At 43.7% G+C, this 23,670-nt stretch overlaps 1 protein-coding gene across 2 annotated transcripts; it reads right to left on the minus strand.

The window, feature by feature from the left end:
* Nucleotides 1-1,693: 1,693 nt before the first annotated feature.
* Nucleotides 1,694-23,670, minus strand: ASRGL1 (asparaginase and isoaspartyl peptidase 1). Of its 2 annotated transcripts, none has more exons than XM_021684921.2 (7): nucleotides 23,598-23,670; nucleotides 21,972-22,172; nucleotides 13,469-13,611; nucleotides 12,515-12,672; nucleotides 4,151-4,269; nucleotides 3,307-3,417; nucleotides 1,694-2,867 (listed from the first exon to the last, which is right to left on the minus strand). In XM_021684921.2, exons 2-7 carry the CDS (start codon nucleotides 22,159-22,161, stop codon nucleotides 2,662-2,664), a joined length of 927 nt encoding a protein of 308 aa, XP_021540596.1. In that variant the 5' UTR covers nucleotides 22,162-22,172; nucleotides 23,598-23,670; the 3' UTR covers nucleotides 1,694-2,661. The 2 variants fall into 2 exon arrangements, with proteins under 2 accessions (XP_021540596.1, XP_021540597.1); XM_021684922.2 differs by lacking the exon at nucleotides 23,598-23,670 and adding an exon at nucleotides 23,372-23,488.

A 23,670-nucleotide genomic window follows, 5' to 3' on the forward strand; every position in this document is an offset into this window, starting at 1 on the left:
TGATGAGTCTCCTCTTTCACGTAGCATCTCGCTCTCGGGAGAACGTGTGGGACAGAACAGAGGGCCATACCCGGTCTCTGCTGAGGGCATTCCCAGGCTAGTGGAGGCCACTGACTTTTCACCGAATCAGGGTCTGAGGGTAACAATCCACGCCTTGGGCTGTACAAGGGGGCCGACGTACGTACCCTTACCTAACTGGGCTGCCCAGCCAAAGCGGTCAGGTGGCCTCCAAGCTGAGCCTCCAGAGCCTTCGGCAGTCTTTGACGACTAGAGTTGCTTTCCTTTTGAATGGTGGAACTGGTAAGCACAAAATGAGATGTTTCAGCTGGCCTTCCTCCTACCTCCGCCTCCCTTATCCACTTAGTGATGGCTCTCTTCTTCAGTCTCTCCTTTCCCAACCTCTCATGTAATTCTGCTTTGCCTCCTTTTTGGGCTGAATTGTGTCCCCTCAAAATTGGTTTGTGGAAACCCTAACCCCCAGTTCTTCAACACATGAATGTATTTGGAGACAGGGCCTTGGAAGAGGTGGTTGAGTTAATGGGGCCATTAGGGTGAGTCCTCACCCAATCTGACTGGTGTCCCCATCAGAAGAGGAAAGTTGGCTACAGATGTGTATAAAGACCACGTGAGGACACAGCGAGAAGGAGGCCATCTGCCAGCCAAGGAGAGGCCTCAGAAGACACTGAGCCTGCTGACACCTTGATTTTGGACTTCCAGCCTCCAGAGCTGTGAGAACATAACTTTCCATTGTTGAAGCCCATGTCTGTGGTGTTTTCTTGTTGGCAGCCCTAGCAAATGAATATAACCCTAACATAATACTTATTTCTACAGGGCAGTGGTTGCATTTTGAGTTTTTTTTTTTTTTTTTAATTTAGGGGGAGAGAGAGAGAGATTGAGAGAGAGAGAAAGAGGGAGAGCAGGCGAGCGCGGAAGAGGGGCAGAGGGAGAGGGAGGGAGGGAGAATCTCAAGGAGACTCCCTGCTGAGTGTCGAGTCCAATGCAGGGCTCAATCTCATAACCCTGAGATCATGACCTGAGCCGAAATCAAGAGTTGGACGCTTAACTGACTGAGCCACCCAGGCGCCCCAACATTTTGAGGTTTTCAAGGATACAAACACACCCACTCCCTCCTGGGCCCCACCACGGTTTCTCTATCTGTCCAGAAGATCCTTAAGATAAACACAGAGGAGTTTTCCTTTAATTGCATTTAATCTTCATGGTAATCCATTTTATAGATGAAAACATTCCTAGAAGTTAACTTGGGTCACCCAGGTAGTGGCGACAGTCAGGATTCAAACTCAGTTGTGCCTCCGAGTGCCACCTCCCCCTCCGTGGCTCGGAGCAGCCGGCTGGCCCGGGAAGGTCATGGGCAGGGATCTGGAAGGAGGTGGCTGGCAAACCGCAAGAATGTTGCTCATTCGCCCTGCTGATCCTTGCAAATGGTGGTCTGGTTTCTCCCTTAATCCACTGAGAAAAAGTTCCATTCCTCTGAAAAAACTCTCCAATATACTCCACGAGGCAGGACGTAACCGACACATCCCCGTACCACCCTCCTCTTGAAAGTCCTCTTGAGTTAGTACGCCTGTCTGAACACAGAAACAATGGGAGCTTGTGGACATTCTGGTCTTGGTCAACAGTGACTCCTAACCACACTGTTATTCTTTCAAAATAAATTTTATTAGTGGCACAAGGAATTTAAAGTTAAGCAATTTCTTTCCAGTGAGAAGGTAAGACCTGACAGACTAAAAAACTGTCACAGCAGAAATACCATTTCCAGTGTAAAGCGAGATGAATAGGAATAGTTTCCACCAAGGAAATGACTTTTTTTCATGATGCTGACCATGCTGTACACATGCCCCCTGCAGTCGTGGGGGCCCACAGCCCTGGACATCGGGAGAGTGCAGTAGATCACAGTGCATCCCCACGGATCGGCGCGCTAGTTATAGTAGGGGCGGAGAGATCATGAGCCCCCTTACTCGGCATGAGCACCAGGAGGGCCTGCAGTAGGTGGAAGCTGGTGGGAAAATGCTAGGCCAGCAGACTCATGTGGGAGCTCCGCAAAGTCTCCATTAGACCCTTCACCTCCAGAATGGGGACTATGGGTTATCAGAGGCTACTTCTAAAGTATCTGGAAACATGTCCACATCAGTAAGTCAGAGATCTGAACCTTCTTAGAAAAATCAGCTTCTCCTCTCATGGGTTCTTTTCCCTGACATTCTTCTGACTTAACGTGAACTCCACAACCAAGAGAGCCCCGGGAGGTGTTGGTCTGGGTCCCCCCACCTTTCGAGCCTGCCTCTTCTTTCTCCGCTGCAGGTCTCCTGATCCCAGATGGCACTCCCTGCACCGAAGTGGCTGTTGTCCTGTTCAGATCATGTCATTTCTTCTTTCTAATCTAAGACACTGGGGACGACTCATAAGAAAGACTCAGGACCTGGTCATCTGCACTGGTCTTATTTTGACCTTAATAGGAGCGTTTCTCTTGGCACTTCCAGATCCTCCCCTCAACCAAACACTCAGATACTCATTGATCAAGGCAACAAAACGAGTGACAGACTGCAGAATTTTCCATTTCTAGATCTAATTGATTAAGCCAAGTCTCCACACCAGGAAACTGGACTTTCCCTCCAAGCTAGCATCTAGAACACAATCTTCAGGGTCCTAGGCCAGGTCAGTGATATTGGTCTCGTCGAGATCGATTCCAGAGTGCAGCTTGCCATCCTTGGCGGCTGCCCAGGGCATGGAGGTGGAGGTCCACTTCACTGCCCAGTCTCCTGCTTTGCTGACCAAGATGACGCCGCCTAAACCCTTCAGCTTTGACTTCATATAACCCAACGACATGTTGGCTGCCTCTTCCAATGTCTTTCCTGAAAACGAGGAAAGGTTGAGAAAAAACACACATTATAATGAAACGAATATGATGGGAAAATCAGTTGCAGTATGAACAACCCAAGTGAGTTAACAAAGACTTTGGGCAAATGATTTCTATGAACGCTTCAAAGAAGGATCCTCACCATAAAAGGCCCTCTCTGCACGAGATGATGCCTCGCATCAGCCTGAGCAGAGCTGCTTTCTCTCCCACACCCAGGCTCAAAGTCTCTCTACTGCCCCCGAGATGTCCAACACGGACAATAGCCTAAGTGCACTTCTTTCCAGATCCTAACAGGAGGTGGGAAGAAGTCAAAGGAGCGTTAACCTGAAAGGAACATCTGAAGCAAATGAGAAAGGGTTTCATATACTTTACAGCCTATTTATAAAGAGCTTCCATTCACTTGTCTTCAGACAGTATGAACTTGTTCTGTGTACCTTGTTCTACGTGGAAGAGAGTCAGTCTGGCCAGATTCACCTTCAGGATGCTCTCCCCGTGCCCCGTTGTTGAAATGGCGCCAACGTCGTTGTCAGCATAACCTCCAGATCCTGCTCAAAAAAGGTGGACTGGTTCTGACTGAGCAGCAACAGTGAAGAAATGCAAACACGTAACAAGTCTAATGCTACATAAATGTTAAATCCCAAAGAGTGCCAAAGTGTGAACAAAGGTCAGTAGCTGTGACCTTGAGATGCAGAGGTGGAGTGGTGCGTGCCAGGTGATGACCCTGAAATCAGCGGTGGTTGGGGCGGAGGGGTTGGCCCGAGCTCTCACGGAGCAGCTCCTCCAGGACCGCTCCTCCTTTGCGAAGCCCATGTAGCCAGTCCCAGCCCCGCCACTGACCCACGCCCGGGAGCCAGAGGACGTACTTCAGTGTCAACACAAACGTTTCCATAGCAGCACCGCGTCGCTTTCGTGCCACTCAAATCTGGTAGCTGCCAACCTATATTCTCAGCTTTTTCTGTTTGTTAATTTGGGCCCATGCCTGGGAAGAGGCTTTGTGTATGTAACTCTTCGGGGCTAAGTCTGCAGATCCTGAAGCTGGGACTAGAGAGAAGAAAGAGGCCCTTGGGGGCTCGCTGGGGGCCCCCTGAGCCTCCCCAAGTCATCGCCGGAGCCACCTGCCTCGGAAAAGCCTCGCGCCTGCTACTTACAGGCGCCCTCTCCAGGCGGTGCCGCCCCCCACGCTCCCAGAGCGGCCGGAAGAGGCGGGGAGTGAAGAGGAGAGGGCGACAGGTGCATGGCAGCGGAAGGGGCGGGGCAGCAGCCAGCCACGGGGCCTACCTATGCACGGGGTGTCCCCAACGCGGCCGACCATTTTATTAACGATGCCGCCCGTCGAGGTTGCGTAGGCTACGTTTCCTTTGCAGTCCAAGGCAACGGCACCCACGGTTCCCAAGTCTCTGCCAAGAATAAAGAGAAAAGTGACAGACTGAGACGAGAGACACTGTCACAAGTAACCTCGTAGCTGAACAGCACTTAAATCCCCGCGTTAGATGCTAATGGCAAATGGGACACGCTTCCATTCTAACACTCGCGCCTCACATGAGCTTTTTATTCTGCAGGTCAGACAGATTGCTAGACATTCCTTTAGACCTCAGCTTTAAGAGCACATCCCATCCCATACCACTGTCCTCTAGCTGTGGGACTTAAAGTTTTCTTCTCTGTGTCTCATTCTCCCCACCTATAAAACGGGGATAAAAATGATTGAGTGCATTTCAAACGTTGTGTGCATACAAACCCCTTGGATCCCCGGGCCCACCCCAGAGATCCTGAGTTGGCGGGTACAGGGTGGGACCCAAGACCCTGCATTTCTCACAACCTCCCAGGTGATGCCGATGCTGCCTGTCACACCCCACTTTGCCTGTTTCCCGGGGCTTGCTGTAAAGATGAAACAAGCTATTGTTTTCCCTAACATATATTTTCAAGTAAAAGAGCTGGAAGAAATTGTACAACAGCTGTAATACCCACCACCCAGATTCTATGATGAACTATATTTGAGGCACATGGTAAGTGCCGGGCACAGCAGTGAACGGACAAAGTCCCTTCTGTGCAGCTTGCATTTGGGGGCAGAGGGCAACAGAGCGATAAAAATTTGTTTTACGGAACAACAGTAAAAATGGTGACTCCAGCAGCATGGAGAGGGCTTTATACGGGGCCTCTCTGAAGGTGAGGGCAGCCCGCACAGTTTGCTGGGAAGCTGGAACATGGTTGTGAAGCTCATGGAATTTGGAGGTCACTGTGGTTGCAGAGAATAAAGCAAGGGAGAGAGGGTGGGGGGTCAGGGAATGGCCAGCAGCCAGACCATGGAGGCTCTGACGGGTGGGGGTGCTGTACACCCTGGTGACCCAGGACAGTCCTGATTTATCCCCATGTAACAGTTCCCCTTTCACTCTCAAAGTCAAGTTCTGATTTGAACACTAAATCATATGGTCCTCTGACGTATAGGTCCTGAGTGAGATGGGAAGACCCTGCAGAACCTGAGCCAAGATGTGTCACTAGATGAGTTGTTCTAAAAATACCATTCTTACCCTACACCCATCCACCAGGATGGCTAAAATGAAGATGACTCGGTATTCCTTTGGAAAACCATCTGGCAGAATCTACCAACGCTGACTTGGCAATCACACTCCTACATTTCTGCATTCTTCCAACAGGAATGCGGAGCTACGTTCACCAAAAAACATATACCAAAATGTTCACAGCAGGACTGTTTGTAATAACAGAAAACAAAGTGACATAAATGTCCACCAAAGGCAGAGTAGGTGGACTGAGATACAGTCATGGAACAGAATCGTCTATTGCCGTGAAAATGAGCTACTGCGGTATGCAGCACATGGACGGATCTCAGAAATATAATGAGGGAAGAAGGCACCAAATAAAGCACATACTATGTTTCCACTTAAATAAAGTTCGAAAACTGGCAATAGTCGTCTACAGTGTTAGAAGCCAGGTTAAGTGGTTGCCTTTACGGCAGGGCTGGGAATGGAAGGGAGCATGGTGGGGAGCGTCGGGCGATGAGCGATTTCCCCACCTGGGGGCTGGTTATATGGGTCCACTCTGTGAAAACTCATCAGAGGCAACATAAGACTTGTGCACTCCTGTATGTATGCCACACGTGTACAAAAAGTTTCTCTTAGAATAATCATTCTGGCAAATGTGTGTTGATTGAGGGAGACAAGAGTAGAACTAGAGACTGGTCAGGAGGCTTGAAGAGTCGCTGGCCTCCGTTAGGGTGCTCCTGGGATGGAAAGAAGTGGGCTCGGCTTGGGACATTCTGAAAGCAGAGCTGACAGACTGTGGGGGAGCTGGGTGTGAGAGAGATTATGGGCGGCTCTAAGGCTTTGGTTTCCAGAATGGAAAAGGTACAGGAACCATTCATTGAAATGTAGACTATTAGGAATAGGTTTTTTTTTTTTTTAAGATTTTATTTATTTATTTCAGAGAGAGAGACAGCGTGAGAGGGAACACAAGCAGGGGGAGTGGGAGAGGGAGAAGCAGGCTTCTGGACAAGCAGGGAGCCTGATGTGGGGCTCGATCCCAGGACCCTGAGATCATGACCTGAGCCGAAGGCAGACGCTTAACGACTGAGCCACCCAGGAATAGGTTTTTTGTTGTTTTTTGGTTTTGTTGGTGGGTGTGGAGCAAGGCTGGTGGGGAAATCCGGGGTTCCGTTTTGGACACAAGCTTGAGGTACCTGTTGGGCATCACATGGAGAGAGCAAATTGCAGCTAGATATGGGCCGGCATTCAGGGGGGCTAGAAAGAGAAATTTGGCATTCTGTTTGGCAGAAAACCCTATCTTCCAGCATTCACAAAAATCAACTCCAGAGGGGCGCCTAGGTGGCTCAGTCGTTAGGCGTCTGTCTTCGGCTCAGGTCATGATCCCAGGGTCCTGGGATCGAGCCCCGCATGGGGCTCCCTGCTCCACGGGAAGCCTACTTCTCCCTCTCCCACTCCCCATGCTTGTGTTCTCTCTCTCACTGTGTCTGTCTCCATCAAATAAATAAATAAAATCTAAAAAAAAAAAAAAATCAACTCCAGAGAGTTCAAGGCCTGAATATAAAACATAAAACAAAATTCTTCAGGAAAATCTAGGTGACTACAGATGTCTCAGGGTGGGGAGTACCTTCTACGTTTCTAGTCCTACAAGCTATACAAGAGAGGTAGACTGAGTATTTGATTATAAAAAAGTAAAAACCTGTGTATGGCAAAAATACCATAAGCAAAGTAAAAGCAAGACTAAAAACAACAGATTTGGGATTTTTTTTTTTTTAAACAGAGCAGACAGCCTTAAGACTGAGAAGAAGGGACATAACAATGAAAGAGAAAAAATGATCATAGGACAAAAATAGGCAAATTCATAGAAACAAATGGCCCACCAACAAACGCCAAATGCTCAAACTTGTTGACAGCCAGGGAATACAACTTAGAGTGACAGCCTTTCCCTCCTCACGTCAGATGAGGGCAGGCACTCCCAGGCTCTGCTGGTGGCAGGCCCACCCCCAACACTCGTAAGGCGTGGAGGCAAGCTGCAAATATAAATGGCGGCCCATACGCCATCTATTTACTTTTGAGAAGCTGTAGATACGTTCTTTTCTCTTAGAGTGATGAATATGTCTTTAAATAAATATTGTAAAGCCATGGTTTTTACATGCCCGAAAGTGGACAAACTACCAATGACAACTTAATGTAATTATTATTGTGCCCATCTGGGTCCTTTGTGGATCAGCTATTGATGGCTGGAAACAAACACACACACACACACCCACCCACCCACCCTATAAATTATTAAGTGTTTACTCCACAAGGTTGATTTTCCTGCTTTCATCTCAGGAAGCAGTATGCTCTTATAATCGTATGTCCATACAACATGTGTTCTCTTGACAAACTGCCACATAAGACAGATCTTTTTGAGTCCGTGTAGTTCTTAGCAGGTTTTTTATTAATTTTAATTTGGAGAAGCTTCCCTCTGCTGAGGCAGCAGCAACTGGAATGTTCAACAGATTTCTTAAGGCAATCCTTAGATTTGGAAAGAACTCCTGATTTGAACATTACCACACTCAGATGCTACCGCCACTGCGGGATACATTTTTGTAACGGAAGACACTATTACATACTTTAACTTGATCATACAAGTCACGATCGCTCCCTGTAGTCATTTATACCATCTCTTCAGCAGCACCCAGATCCAGCAGAGTATCTTCAGCTCTTTCACATTTCACGGCTGGCGTATTACAAAGAAGACTGAAAGTAGCGATTGTGTTGTTTGATTTTCTGCAAGTCTCTCTTCAAATGGCACTATGCTCTGATATATGACAGAAAGCCTCTGTGGGAGCTGATCTGGGGATTATTTGTACATGAATCTTCTCCTTCAAGTTAGGCAAGAATTTTTGTTGCCTTCTTTCAGGTTCCTTTTATTTTACTGGAATTTTCTTTTCTTTCTTCCTTCCTTCCTTCCTTTCTTTCTTTGAGAGAGAGAGTGCAAGAGAGCGCAAGCGGGGGGGGAGGGACAGAGGGAGAGGGAGAATGCCAAGTAGGCTCCACACCCAGTGTGGAACCCCACGTGGGGCTCAAATCTCATGGCCCTGAAATGTTATTCTTCTTGCACATTTCACATGCAGTATGATTTTGTTTCTCTAAACTTAATATATTTTCAATCCTTTTAAAAGTGAAATAGCCAAAAATATTTTTTTAAAGCTTTTACTAAGCTTATCAATAGAAATTAACAGTTCACACTAAGGGACTGTAGGTAGCATCAATTCAAAATTAATTTCACTGTCTGTCAAAGTCCATAATTTACTCTTTGAGAATCTTCTGTGGTTTCATGGAATTCTTTATCTAAATTCAATGTAATTACTTTAATAGCACTGAGTTGGTCATTTCCACCATCTGTCTGAGATTTGTTCTAAGGTCAGACAGGAGTTTGAACACGCTGTTCCATTTTGGGCCTATCTAGAGAATCCCCCATTGGACCCTCTACTGCCACACAGTGGGGGCACACCTCCTCGAAACAGATTCAAACTGTCAAATGGAATACTTTTGGACTCCTGGCCAAACTTCATGCTTATATATCTTCTATTTACCAACCACGTTCACTCCATTATCACAGGCTTGCCTTTGACAGTCTTTAATTTTTTTTAGCTTTATTTTAGAGAAAGAGAAAGTGTGCGTGTGCAAGCAGGGTAGGAGGAGGGGCAGAGAGAGAGAATCTCAAGCGGATTCTGCACTGAGCGTGGAGCCTGACAAGGGGCTTGATCTCACAGCCCTGAGATCATGACCTGAGTCAAAATCAAGAGTTAGTCGCTTAACTGACTGAGCTACCCAGGCGCCCCATTGCCTTCGACAGTCTTTTAAATTCATGCCTAAGATGAAAAGTTGTCCCCACTTCTCTAAATCCAAAACACTTACTTCAAAAAGCAGGTGAGTCAGACTTTGTTTTTCTTCTCAGGGTAGTACAGCCATACATATAATAAGTGTTAGTTGCTTGACATGTCTTCTGACCATGGTACCTTCCAGTTGAACTGAATATTTTGTTAAAAACATTTTATGTATTTGATTTAATCTCTTGCTTATTACCCACTAAATTAATCTGTCTAAATTCTCTATGCTAGATAGTGATTATTAGTTTCATTATTTTTGTCTTAATTACATATATTACTGAATTTTGAAACAATTTTTATTAAGCCTAGAAATGTCCCACTGTGTTTTGTAAACATGGTGCTGATGATGGAGTGCCATGAAAAGCCTCATTAGGCCTGGCTAAATACCGGACACACTGTATTATTCTTTCAAGAACATTACATCCCTGTTTCATATCATCTTTTTCTTTTTCCGCTGTTATCAACTGCCTGTTCCCCCAATCCTACTGACTGCACGTGTCCTTTTGGTGTGTGATTCTTCGTGATGAGCAATTAACTCTTCCTGTAGTAAAGAACGGGAAATCGCGGGGATTTCATTGGAACTGTTCAAACTGAGGTTGTGGCAAGAATAATATTCTTACTAATTTTCACTGTTCTGACAGGTAATTAAATCTTCATTGGACCAAGAATTTGGAATGTCCCGCTTGTGAACGTTAGGTGGATCTTCCTGGAAGAAGACTGCTTACTTTACTGTTTTGTTTTCTAAAATGTGCGTAGGCTATGTCCTGGAAGATTATTTTCCTTCTTTTTTCCTCTCAGCTTTCTGTTTTCTTTTGTGAGCTCCACTTTTGTATTCTTTTTCTATCAAAATCTTGACTTAACATGCATTTTCAATAATCTAGGGATTAAAAAGATGTAATCGTCTTGAAAGTGCACAAAATTAGGATATATTTTCATAAAAAAATGAAGAGCAAATATAACTGAATAAATATAAATGAGTTATAGATATAACTTTAAAAAGTTAAGTGTTTTCCTAAAATATACCAAATTATCTATTAATATTAAAGTCAAAACATGAATTATAATTAGTGAATATAACATCTTAAAATAAAATTCCTCAAAAGCTAAAAATTTTAACATATCTTAACAAACAAAACCATTCCTAACTAACATTCAGTGTCCATTTAGTTGCCAACATAAAGAGCTGGTTCTTCACGCAGGTTCTGTCTAGACCCACACTGTCCAGTATGGCGGACATGAGCTACCTGCACCACTGGCCACAGGAAGCGTGGGCAACCCCCCTGGGGGGGCGGTGGAGGTATGCTACAAGCATAGCATATGGGTCAGATTTTGAAGATTTAGTGTGAAACAAGAATGTAAAATATCTCAAGTAATTTCTTATATTGATTACCTGCTGAAGTGATAAAATTTTAGATGTATTGGGTGAAATATATTAATTTCACATGTGTGTGTGTATATATATATTTTTTTTTTTTTTTTGAGAGAGAGAGAGACAGTGTGTGAGTGGGGGTGGGGAGGGCAGAGGGAGAGAATCTCAAGCGGACTCTGCACTGAGCATGGAGCCTGACATGGGCCTCGATCTCATGAGCATGAGATCATGACCTGAGCCAAAATCAAGAGTCAGACGCTTAACCGACTGAGCCACCCAGGCACCCCTATGTGTCTCTTTTTACTTTTTTAATGTGGCTACTAGAAAATTTTAAATCCATATGCAGCTCTTGTCTTTCTGTTGGACAGTGCTGGTCTAGACCTACATATATACACTTTTAAGAGTAATGGGCATCAGTCCTCATGTGCAAGTCTTGCAGATATTGTACTAATCCATGAATCCCGCCAGAACCACAGCACAGAACATGTAAGGAGGCAAGAAAATGGATACTTGGCACTACTGGCAAACAACTACTTTGTTACGTAAGAATTTATTCGACAAGTAATTAATTTGTCTTTTTCTCTTACCTAAGTCCTTCTGCTGTTCAATTCTTCCCCCCACTCCAAAGCAGCATCCATTTCCGATATCAGCAGTAGCACAATCCACAAATCTTTAGATTTAGGTGGCCTTCGCTTCCAAGACATAGAGCAAGAGATGCAGAGAAGCATTTCCCTGGGGGCTGAATGGTGTTAATCACAAGAGTGGATGATGAGGGTTATGGGTCATACTATGCCACTGCTGAGTGACAGAGGTGCCCCAGGTGTCTGTAATAAGCCAACTGTTTTGTGTGTTTGTGATATGGGGGGTCCTCTAAAGTGCAGGACCCAGGGCGGAGCCCCTCTCGCTTATATCTAAGGGTAATACTGGCTGGTAGAGATGTGTGCTGTTGCAGAATTTTTGGAAAGCGATGTGACAACATCTGTTAAAAGACCCAAGAACCATCGATAAAGCAGCCCCATTCTGGTGACTCTAGCCTACAGGTACAATAGCACACTTGGTAAGGTTATCAGAAGTACATGGTACACACTTGGTGAGGTTATCAAAAGTACCAGTACATGGCCAATTTTGTAAAACAGATTCTTAAGCTGGGGACACATCAGAATTACCTGGGCAACTTTTTCCTGATACACCTGCCTGGCCTCTTCACCTCAGATCTATTAAATTAGATTAAATTATTAAATTAAATCTATTAAATTAGTTTCTTTAAGAAGAGGACCAGACAATAGTTTGAAAAAGCTCCGCAGGTGATATTAAAGTATACTGCTGGTTAAAAATGACAAATCTTAAAGAGTACGCAGAGTTAATAGATTATATTCCATTATAAACTCCCAGGCCATATCTAAATTCTATTTTTCAAATTTTGCTTTGAATAAGGGGGCTTTTCTTTGGGATTTTGAACTCTGTAACACAGAAAACCATAATTCAGAACAAATGATTAATTCAAACTTATAAGAACTGTTCTGATTCCTCTGTACTAGGATAGCAGGCTCAAGTAACTTCAGAGGGTTCACTAGGTCACAGACAACCTGTTTTGTCTGCTTTTAAGATAACAAACTGATCAAGAGACATCCGACAGTTAATCCACTAACACAAGGCACTCTATGATTGGAGAAGGAACTCTTGGCCAAATCTGAGTTGTTATTATAGGAGTAATAAATGAGGCTAAATGTAAGAATCAAAAGAGCAGTTTTTCCATGATGTAGTGTCAATTATTTTGTACAAAAATGGAAACTACCAAGTGATTCTTGACTTATTTAAGAAATGTAGGTAATCAGATATTTGTCACACTTCCATGCCTGAGTAAGTCCCCAAACTGCGAGCCACAGAAGACACTTACTGTTGACAGTCTAACTTCAGAGCACCTTTCTCATGCTTCTCTTTTTCCAGACGTTTTATGTTTCTTTCTGTCACCAGCTGCTCTTTAGGAATCGTGGGGACCCCCATGACTGCTGCAAATTTTGCTGCACCTTGATCAGTCAGAAAGCAGTGAGCTGTCTTGAGCCAGAAAGAAACAGAAACATGGTTAGTTTTTTGAAATAGTTAAAAAATCTTTTTAACTGTTCTGTGTGGATATAATTACTTCTCTCTGGGTATAGAGCCCCAAAAAATGCAGATTCCACTGGCTTGCTTTTCCTCGAATGTTGAACAGAGCCTGGCACTCTGAGATCTTGTATTTTCAGAAAACCCCCAAAGTGATGGAATATTACTAGAAAGGTACTTATGTATGATCTTATGTTTGTTTATTTATTTTAAAGATTTTATTTATTTATTTGACAGAGAGAGACACAGCGAGAGCAGGAACACAAACAGAAGGAGTGGGAGAGGGAGAAGGAGGCCTCCTACAGAGCAGGGAGCCCAATGTGGGACTCGATCCCAGGACCCTGGGATCATGACCTGAGCCGAAGGCAGACGCCCAACGACTGAGCCACCCAGGCGCCCTGATCTTAAGTTTAGAGAACATAATTCATCTTTATTTTACACATGCTATTAAACAGTTGGTCTGTTCAATTTGTATCTGTTATGTCATCCATGTTGAGAGAAGACTGAAGAAAATACAAGAAGACAAGATGAAAACAAAGTAATCACTGGACAAGGGATTACTAGTCAAATTCCACTGTCAACAGAGTCAGAGTCTCGGCTTATTTGAGAAATTTAAGTAGCATTGCTTCTGTTCTTTTATAGGGTTTTAGGAGAACAGTGCTCACAAGTATTTCCCTACAGTTAGACCACTTTTAGTTGCTAGAGTACAGCGGTAACAATTTCTTACAAAAAGGATGCTTTTGTCACATACCTTTTCCATAACAAGCCGTGCAAGTTTAATGGGATTTGCTATACAGCGGACTGCAGACACAGCTCCTGCAGACAGGTCTTTTCCATTCATGATACTGGCATCCATTTCAACATCACCATTTACATTCAAGACAGATCCACAACCTAAAGCCAAAGAGAAGTTGAAAAGCAAGAATTAAGAACTTCGAGATGGCTCCCAAGTTTCCTCTAAGCCGCCGGCTTTAATTCATCCTCTACTCCACTGCCAGAGAAACATGTTTGGAAACCCACATCTGGCTTGGCATCCCATGACCTACAAAATAAAAAGTATGAAACACTTCCCGATCTGGCTTCTGATCTCCTTTACCAGCTGTATCCTCCCCACCTCCTCCTTGGTTGCATTTTACTGAAATATTAGGTTTCCATGAAAGTACAATAAGTTCCCATTGCTCTGTCCCCTTGTGCATGCTGCCCTCTTTACCACCACCACCCTTCCTCCAACTTCTTTTGCCTAGCTAATGCCTGTAAGGCTAGCTATGCTTGGGCGCCTGGGTGGCTCAGTTGGTTAAGCGACTGCCTTCAGCTCAGGTCATGATCCCAGGGTCCTGGGATCGAGTCCCGCATCGGGCTCCCTGCTCTGCAGGGAGCCTGCTTCTCCCTCTCCCACTCCCCCTGCTTGTGTTCCCTCTCTTGCTGTGTCTCTCTCTGTCAAATAAATAAATAAAATCTTTAAAAAAAAAAAAAAAAAGGCTAGCTATGCTTTACCTCTTTGGGCCTGTTTCCTCATCTGTAAAATGGGATAAGAACAAAGCTTGAGAATACTTAAAGGATTATAAAACTGTCCAGTATCTAACAAGATAAAATTCACAATGTTTGGTATCCAATAAGAAACTTCCAGGCACACAAAGAAACAAGAAAATATGACCCATAACAAGGAGGGAAAAAACCTCACTCAATAGTAACAGATCATAAATGACAGAATTAGTAGACAAGGATGTTAATAAAACAGCTGTTATAACTATATTCTATATGTACCAGAACATGGAGGAAAACATAAAAAAGACCCAAACAGAACTTCTAGAGATGGAAAAAAAAAAGTCTTAAGTGGAAAACATACAGAAAATAAAACAAGGTTAGACAGTGCAGCACAAAAGATTAATGAACATGAAGATGTAGCAATAGAAACTATCCAAAATGAAAAATAAAAAAGGATAAAAAACACAAAATTAAAAGAGATCATTGAGCTCAGGGACAATTTCAAGCAACCCAATCTATGTGTAATTGGAATCTTTAAAAGGAGAGGTGAGACAAGAGGGACAACAAAATATTTAAGGAAAAATGGATAATAAATTTTCACATTTGATTAAAACTACAAATTTACAGGTCTGAGAAGCTCAGTAAACTCCAAGCAAAAGAAACATGAAGAAAATTACATGCAAGGACATCATGATCAAATAGCTTGGTGCTAATGAGACAGAAAATCTTAAAAGTAGCCAGAGAGACATGCATTAGGAAGAGAGGAAACAATGAGAATATGTTTCTTGTCAGAAATGATACAATCCAGAAGACAGTGGAGCAATGTCTTTAAAGCCCTGAAGTTAAAAACAACAACAACAAAACACACACACACAAAAACAGCCTGTCAAGTTGGAGGTCAATATACAGTGAAAGTATCTTTCAAACACTGAAAACAAAGACTTTTTCAGATACACAAGGGCTGAACGAAATCACCAATAGCAGATGCGAAATACAAGAAATGTTAAAGGAAGTCTCTCAGGAAGAATGAAAAGGACAGTGGACCGCAGTCATAAGCCACACGAAGGAAAAGCACTGGAAATGGAGTTTCCATTTCCATTCCAACTGAACCAAAGCACTGGTTCAGTTGGTTTAAAGTCCAACTCTTGATTTTGGTTCAGGTCATGATCTCAGGGTCGTGAGTTCAAACCCCACACAGGGCTCCATACTCAGGAGGGTCTGCTTGAGATTCTTTCCCTTTCCCTCTCCCTTTGCCCCGCCCCCTGCTCTCTCTCTCATATAAATAAATAAATCTTAAAAAAAAAAAGATTCTCTCTCTCCCTCTGCCCCTCTCCTCACACTCAATCTTTCTCTCTCTCTCTCAAAAAAAAAATATATGTATGTATATGTGTGTATGTATATACATATATAACTGTTTAAGGGAAAAATAGTAACAATGTATTGGGTAATTTATAACATACACAGAAGTAAAATACATGACAGCAATAGCACAAAGGCTAGGAAAGGGGAAACAAGTATACCATTACAAGGTTCTGAGGTTATTCATGGAGTACAATATTACTTAAAGGTAAACTGTGACAAGTGAGAGATGTATACTATAAACTCTAAAATAACCCTTAAAAAGAAGTAGTCTAGCTACTAGGCCAACAAAAGAGGTAAGACGGAATCATAAACAACACTCAATTATCCCAAAAGATGACAGAAAAAGAGGAAAAAAGAAACAATGAATGGATTGGACAAATAGAAGACAAATAGCAAGATGACAGACTTATAGCTGACCATATCAATAATCACATTAAATGTAAATGGCGTAAACACCCCAATAAAAAGCAGAGATGGTCAGATTGTATAAAAAGGTAAGATACAACTATGTGCTACCTAAAAGAAATCCACTTTAAATATAAAGATACAAACAGGTTAAAAATAAAAGAATGGAAAAGTTATACCATGCAAAAATGAATTAAATGAAAGCAGGAGCAGCTATATTAACATCGGGCAAAGTAGACTTCAGAACAAGGAACGTTAAATAATAATGACATTACATAATGATAAAGGGGTCAGTTCACACAGAAGACAGCAATCTATGTACCTAACAACAATTTCTAAATATATGAAGCAAAACTGATAGAAGTCAAAGGAGAAATAGAGAAATTCACAAATAAAATTAAAGATTTCAACACTCCTCTCTCATTAATCAGTAGAAATAGAAAATGAAGGTATAGAAGATCTGAACAACATTACCTACTAACTTGACCTTATTGAGATTTATTTATTTATTTATTTATTTATTTTAAGATTTTATTTATTTGACAGAGAGAGACACAGTGAAAGAGGGAACACAAGCAGAGGGAGTGGGAGAGGGAGAAGCAAGCTTCCCGCCAAGCAGGGAGCCCGATGCGGGGCTCGATCCCAGGACTGTGGGATCATGACCTGAGCTGAAGGCAGACGCTTAATGACTGAGCCACCCAGGCGCCCCAACCTTATTGAGATTTATAGAACTTTCCATACAACAATAGCAGAGTACATATTCTTTTTAAATACAAATTGGATATTTACCAAGAGAGACCATATTCTGGGCCAAAACCCAAACCTTACAAAGTTCAAAAGAATGTAAATCACACAGTATATCCTTTGATTGTAACAGAATTAAAATAAAAGTCAGAGAGATATTTGGCAAATCCATACATATTTGGAAATTACCGCACTTCTAAATAACCCATGGTTCAATGAGGAAGTCACAAATGAAATTATAACATGTTTTGAACAGACTGAAAATGAGAAGAGAACATGTGAAAACTTGTAGGATGCAATCAAAGCAGGGCTTAGAGGAAAATTTAAAGTATTAAATGCGTGTATTAGGAAAGACAGGTCTCAAATTAATGATCTAAAAATAATAGTAAATTATTCCTAAAGTAAGTTGAAGAAAGGAAATAATACAGATATATCAATGAAATTCAGAAGAGAAAAACAGTAAAAGAAAAAACAATAAAAAAATCCACAAAACCCTCCTAAAACCAAAAGTTACTGTTCTTTGAAAACACACACACACACAAAAAACCCCCCAAAAATTCCCCCAAAACCAAACTTGATAAACTCTAGCTAGACAACCAAGAAAAAAAGACAGAAATTCAAATATCAAGAATGAAAGATGGGACCACTCTACAGACCTTATAGACATTAAAAAAATTAAATAAAGTATATTATAAATAACTCTTAAACCAATAAATTCAACATCTTTTTTTTTTTTAAAGATTTATCTTAGGGGCGCCTGGGTGGCTCAGTCCCAGGTTAAGTGGCTGCCTTTGGCTCAGGTCATGATCTCAGGGTCCTGGGATTGAGCCCCACGTCAGGCTCCCTGCTGTGTGGGGAGTCTGCTTCTCCCTCTCCCTCTGCTGCTCCCCCTGCTTATGCTTGCTCTCTTGTGCACACTCTCAAATCAATAAATAAAATCTTAAAAAAAAGATTTATTTTATTTTAGAGAGAGATCTCACGTGCGTGAGAGAGCACAAGCAAGGGGAGAGCGGCAGAGGGAGAGGAAGAGAGAAACACAAGCAGATTCTGTGCTGAGCATGGAGCCCGAAGAAGGGCTTGATCTCAGGACCCTGAGATCAGACCTGAGCCAAAACCAAGAGTCAGATGCTCAACCAACTGTACCACCCAGGTGCCACTATAAATTCAACATATTTTTTAAAAAAAGATTTAATTAATTAATTAATTAATTAATAGGTCAGAAGCACAAGTAACAACCTGGATTTACAGTTGGCATCTGAAGTGGAGGGTAGTCTCGTGGGACTGAGCCCTTCACCTGTGGCGTCTTTTTATTTTCTTTAAGATTTTCTTTATTTATTTGAGAGAGAGGAAAAAGAGAGAGAGAGAGCGCACACACGCATAAGCAGGGGGGAGGGGTAGAGGGAGAAGGAGACTCCCTGCCGAGCAGGAACCCTGATGCGGGACTTGGTCCCTGGACCCTGGGATCATGACCTGAGCTGAAGGCAGATGCTTAAGCGACTGAGCCACCCAGGCGCCCTCACCTGTGAAATCTGATGATACCTCCATGTAGACAGTGTCAGAAATGAGCTAAATTGTAGCTAAATGATGCTAAATTCCTACACCAGCTAGTGTAGGAAAAGTGCTTGGTGTGGGAAAATCTACACACGCACTGGAACTGGGTTCAGAATCTTCAGACAAAGGCAATCCAGTGGAACAAAGATAAGTCTTTACAACAAACAGTTCTTGAACAACTGGACATCCATATGCAAAAAAAACCAAATCTAGACACAGACCATACACCCTTCATAGAATTAACTCAAAATGGATCACACACCTAAATGTAAAACGCAAAACTATAAAACTCCTAGAAGATAACATAGGAGAAAATCCAGATGACCTTGGGATTGGCTTTTTAGATACCACACCAAAGGCATGCTGCATGAAAGAAAAAATTGTTATGCTGGACGTCATTAAAACAAAAAATTTCTGCCATATGAAAGACACTGTCAAGAGAATGAGAAGATAAGCCACAGACTGGGAAAATGTATTCATAAAAGACACATCTGATAGAGGACTGCTATTCAAAATATACAAAGAACTCTTAAAACTCAACAATAAGAAAACAAACAATCTGATTAAAAAATGAGACAAAGAAAGAAAAAACAACAACAACAACAAAAAAATGAGACAAAGACCCGAACAGACATCTTACCAAAGAAGACCTACAGATGGCAAGTATGAAAAAGATCAATTGTATTTTTATATCAGCAACAAAGGTTCGTAACTCTAATCGTAATAAGTAACATTTACAATAGCACCAAAAGACATGAAATAATTAAGTATACATCTAACAAAATATGTATAAGATAGTGCATGCTAAAAACTACAAAACACTGATGAGAGAAATCAAAGATTTAAACAAATGGAAGTATTGGATGGAAAGGCTCAGTATTGCTCAGATTTCAATTCACCAAACTGCTCTATAGAGTTAATACAGTCCTAATCAAAATTCTAGCAGGATTTTTTTGGTAGAAATTGATAAGGTGATTCTCAAATTGGTGGGAAGGACAAAGGGGACTAAGACAGCCAAAACAGTTACACAAACATGCACACAAAGAGCTGCAAGACTCTTACTACCTGATTTTTTTTTTTTTAAAGATTTTATTTATTTATTTGACAGAGAGAGACACAGTGCGAGAGGGAACACAACAGGGGGAGTGGGAGAGGGAGAAGCAGGCTTCCTGCCGAGCAGGGAGCCCGATGCGGGGCTCGATCCCAGACGCTGGGATCATGACCTGAGCCGAAGGCAGACGCTTAACCGACTGAGCCACCAGATGCCCCAGCCTAGGCAGATAGTTCTTAAGCTGTGACACTAAAAGCACTAAAAAATTGGATTCCTACAAAATTAAGAACTTTTGTTCTTCGAAAGACACTGTTAAGAGAAAGAAAAGACAAGCTACAGACCAAAAGAAAATCAAATCACGTATCTGATAAAAGACCAACATCTAGAATATATGAAGAATTCTTAAAACTCAGTAATAATAATAAAAAACACAGGGCGCCTGGGTGGCTCAGTTGGTTAAGCGACTGCCTTCGGCTCAGGTCATGATCCTGGAGTCCCGGGATCAAGTCCCACATCGGGCTCCCTGCTCGGCAGGGAGTCTGCTTCTCCCTCTGACCCTCCTCCCTCTCATGCTCTCTGTCTCTCATTCTCTCTCTCGCAAATAAATACAATCTTAAAAAAATAATAATAATAATAATAATAATAAAAAACACAATACAGAAATTGACAAAATACTTGAAAAGATATTAAAATAAACATTTGTTGCTAGGGAAAAGCAAATTAACACTAGAATGAGATCCCACCACACACCTGTTAGAATGGCTAAAATACAAAATACTGACAACACCAAGTGCTGGTGAGGATGTGGAGTGACTAGAACCTTCATACACTGCTGGTGGGAAGGGAAAGTGGGAGTCACTGTGGAAAACAGTTTGGCAGTTTCAAGTAAAGTTAAATATATGCTTGCCCTATGACCAGCAATCCCACACCTTGGTATTCACCCAAGAGAAAGAAAAACATGTTCACACAAAAACCTGTATGCAATTGTTAATAGTGATTTGTAATGGCCCCAAATTGGCCATGTCCTTTGGTTGGTAAATGACCAAGACTTAGTATATTCATACAATGGAATGTTACTTAACAGTAGAAATGGACGGACTATTAATAGTTGTGTCGACATGGACGGCCCTCCAATGCATTACGGTAAATGAAGAATCCAGACTCGAAAAGCTACAGATTGTGTGATTCTACTCTTCTCCCTCAATGTGCTGCAGAGCAGACGCCTGGCACAGTAGAAGCGAGTCACTTAGAAGTGAGTCACTCTACCAGGCTCTGGTATAGAGCAAAGACGAGAACTAGCCACTCCAGTTCTGAATCCATACTCCCCAGTTCAGGCAGATGACTGATCCCAGTAGCTTAGAGAGGGTGGGGGACCAGAAGACCTGTTCCAAATCAAGGTCCTTTGTGAATAAGAGGGTGTTTGTCAGCCAGAGGATCAAAACTGCTAGTGGCGTGTAATTGAACAAGTCTCCCACTGAAACAGCAGGCCACTCCTTCTGCTGGCAAGGGGGAGCATCTGCTAAATTCTGGTTCAACCAACAGCCATAACAATGCACTTAGGCCTCATTCTATGGTCAGCCTGACTTATGAAATTTTGCATAAGTGTTAAAGAGTGCTTAGCAGAAGCAAGGGGCTGGAACAAATACTCAATATTTCATGACTAATTGGTTCAGATTTCCTGAAACTCTTTTCTCTGACAGATGCTAGGTGGGTGGTATCATCCCAAGAAGTATTTTAATCCCCAGATTCTCGGTTCTCTATTTTAAAATCAATGAGCATAAGAATTATACCTAACTCATAATGCAGATTAAATGAGTTAATCATGCAAATTTCTCAGACCATTGCTTGATACATAGTAGATAATCATAGTAGTTACAATGATAATTACTCTAAAAAGGGATCAATTGAGAGGAAGAAGCCAAACACAAAAGAATACACTCCACATGATTTCATTTATATGGAATTCTGGAGAACGCAAATTAATCTATAACAACAGAAGAGAGCAGTGGATACCTGGTAGTGAGGATGAGGGTGGATTAAAATGCAAAGCGGCATGAAGGAACTTCTGGGTATGATGGAAATGTTTTAATTTTGTTTTTTTTAAAAAGGATTTTATTTATTTATTTGACAGAGAGAGAGAGAGAGAGAGAGCACAGGTAGGGGGAGGGGCAGGCAGAGGAAGAGGGAGAAGCAGAAGCATTGGCTCCCCGCTGAGCTGGGAGCCCCATGTGGGGCTCCATCCCAGCACCCTGGGATCATGACCTGAGCTGAAGGCAGACAACTGGCTGAGCCACCCAGGCGCCCGATGGAAATGTTTTAAATCTTGTGGTGTGGTTACACAGGTGTATATATTTTTCAAAACTTAAAATGGGTGCACTTTATAGTATATAGTCTACCCGCACAAAAAGATGTAATAAAAAAGCCTCTCGGTATGTGAATTCTCGGAAGCAAGTTAAAGAAAAAAAGGTGAACTGATGGATTTAAAAATTCTTAAAGTAACCTGGTCAACAGGTAAAAAGAGAAAAATTAAATCTTTTTAACATATTAAATTTTACTGAAAAGCTTACCAGATTCATTGGCACTTTAGATTCTGTTTGTGTAGGGGGATAAGCTTAACCTGATTTGGCATCAGTTACTAATTGCACTGTAAATATACCTGCGTTGAACTCAGGATGATCTTCCAGGAATGCCACAGCAACTTCCACAGCGTCAACTGCACTCCCTCCATCCGTCAGGATTTTGTAACCTGCCTCAGCAGCTTTGATGATGCCCTGGCGCACCTGCTCTTTCCGGTCCTTAGAGATACTGCTGGCTCCGCCACCATGGACCACGATGACGGGATTCATGTCGACGGATCCTAAGCATCAGGAAGATGAAAGTGTCACTTCGAACAGGCCCAAGAAGACCACCCTGGGCATAATCTCCTGGGGGAGATTCCACTGGAGACTAGGTCCAGTTTCTACCCCAGGAGGGAGGCAAGGTTTAGAGCCTCAAGAAATTTCCTGAGACCTAGGGGATGGGGGCGGAGGGCAGAGACAGCTTGGTTTGAACTTTGCACAAAATGCCCAGAGTGCCCCCTGGCCTCGCACATTCCTGGTTTCTCTCCCACCCCCACCTCAGGCATCTTTGGGCCTTCGGGTGGGGCTTTGGGACCCAGTGCCCGCGCCCCCTCCCCACCGGCTGCCATCTGGCCTCAGTTTTCCAGAGAACCACAGTCTTTGCTGGGAAGGGGTGGGGACTGCCTTCAGGGCCTGAGCTCGAGCCCTACTCCTGGGCTCTTTCTGGTCTTGGGTTTCCCCTGGGATGGTCCCTTTTCCAAGCCTGTAAGTCCTGGATATCTGAAGGCAGGTACCACATTGACTAGGCATCCAGGATTCCTGGTATTGGTCCGGGGACTGGACCATGTAGGGATAGTCCGGGACACTGGTGGAGCCTCTGGGAAGGAAATCAGGCTGCTGGGGGCCATCCAGCTTCAAAGCAAAATGACTAAATCCTCTAAAGCCAGATCTCAGTAGGATCTCAGAAGCCATGCTGGGACTGTCAAAGTTTAGGGATGGGAGACAGCTGGGAATCATGAACGCCAGACAGGCCCCAAGGAAAAAGGGTATGAGGGTCTGAAGGTAACCACAATTCCAACCTCCTCATCACTACTGCAGTGGGAGGAAACGCTGGCCTCAGGTAATTCCTGGTGGGCTAAGACAGGCCCTATCCAAAAGGCCCAGAGGGCTGCAGACCGAGGGGCAGGTGCTCTGGTGTGAACTGCGCATGCACTTGCCAGCGACACCCAGCATCTAGGCTCCTTGGGATCGTCCCGTCCAGGCCGTGTAGGGACAGACTGGGCCACAGACACGGACTTCGGGGGTCACCCCGCGCTGCAGAGGTCCAGGTCCCCCTCCCCGCCCCCCAAAAAGAGATGCGCCACATCTCACTGGAATCCCTCAGCCTTGACATTCTTGGGCAGTGCCAGTTCGTCGGCGCCCCCGCTCCCGTCCCCCACCACCGGGCAAGGCGCTTTCCCGGTCTCCGGCAGCTGCTCCGGCGGCGCCGTCGACTTACCGAGGACGCCGCGGGAGGCAGACGCCGGGGCTTCAGGCTGGGGCGAGCCGCCCGGCCGGCCTCCGAACCTGCGCGGTCCAGCGCCGGGGCGAGCCTGTCCGGGGAACCGCTGGGCTCGCAACCGCTCCGCGGACAAAGGCTTCGCGCTTGCGCACGAGGGCGGGGCTGGCGCGCAGCTCAGTTACCGTAAAGCCCCGACCCGGGGCCGCCGCGCAGCTTCTCTCACCTTTGCGGGCGTCTCCGCTCCGGCTCGACCCCAGCAGGCTGGCTCCCGGCACAGGGACAATGCTGGCCTTCCA

Source organism: Neomonachus schauinslandi, chromosome 11 (assembly GCF_002201575.2).
Source record: "Neomonachus schauinslandi chromosome 11, ASM220157v2, whole genome shotgun sequence".
In the NCBI taxonomy this organism is placed as follows: domain Eukaryota; kingdom Metazoa; phylum Chordata; class Mammalia; order Carnivora; family Phocidae; genus Neomonachus; species Neomonachus schauinslandi.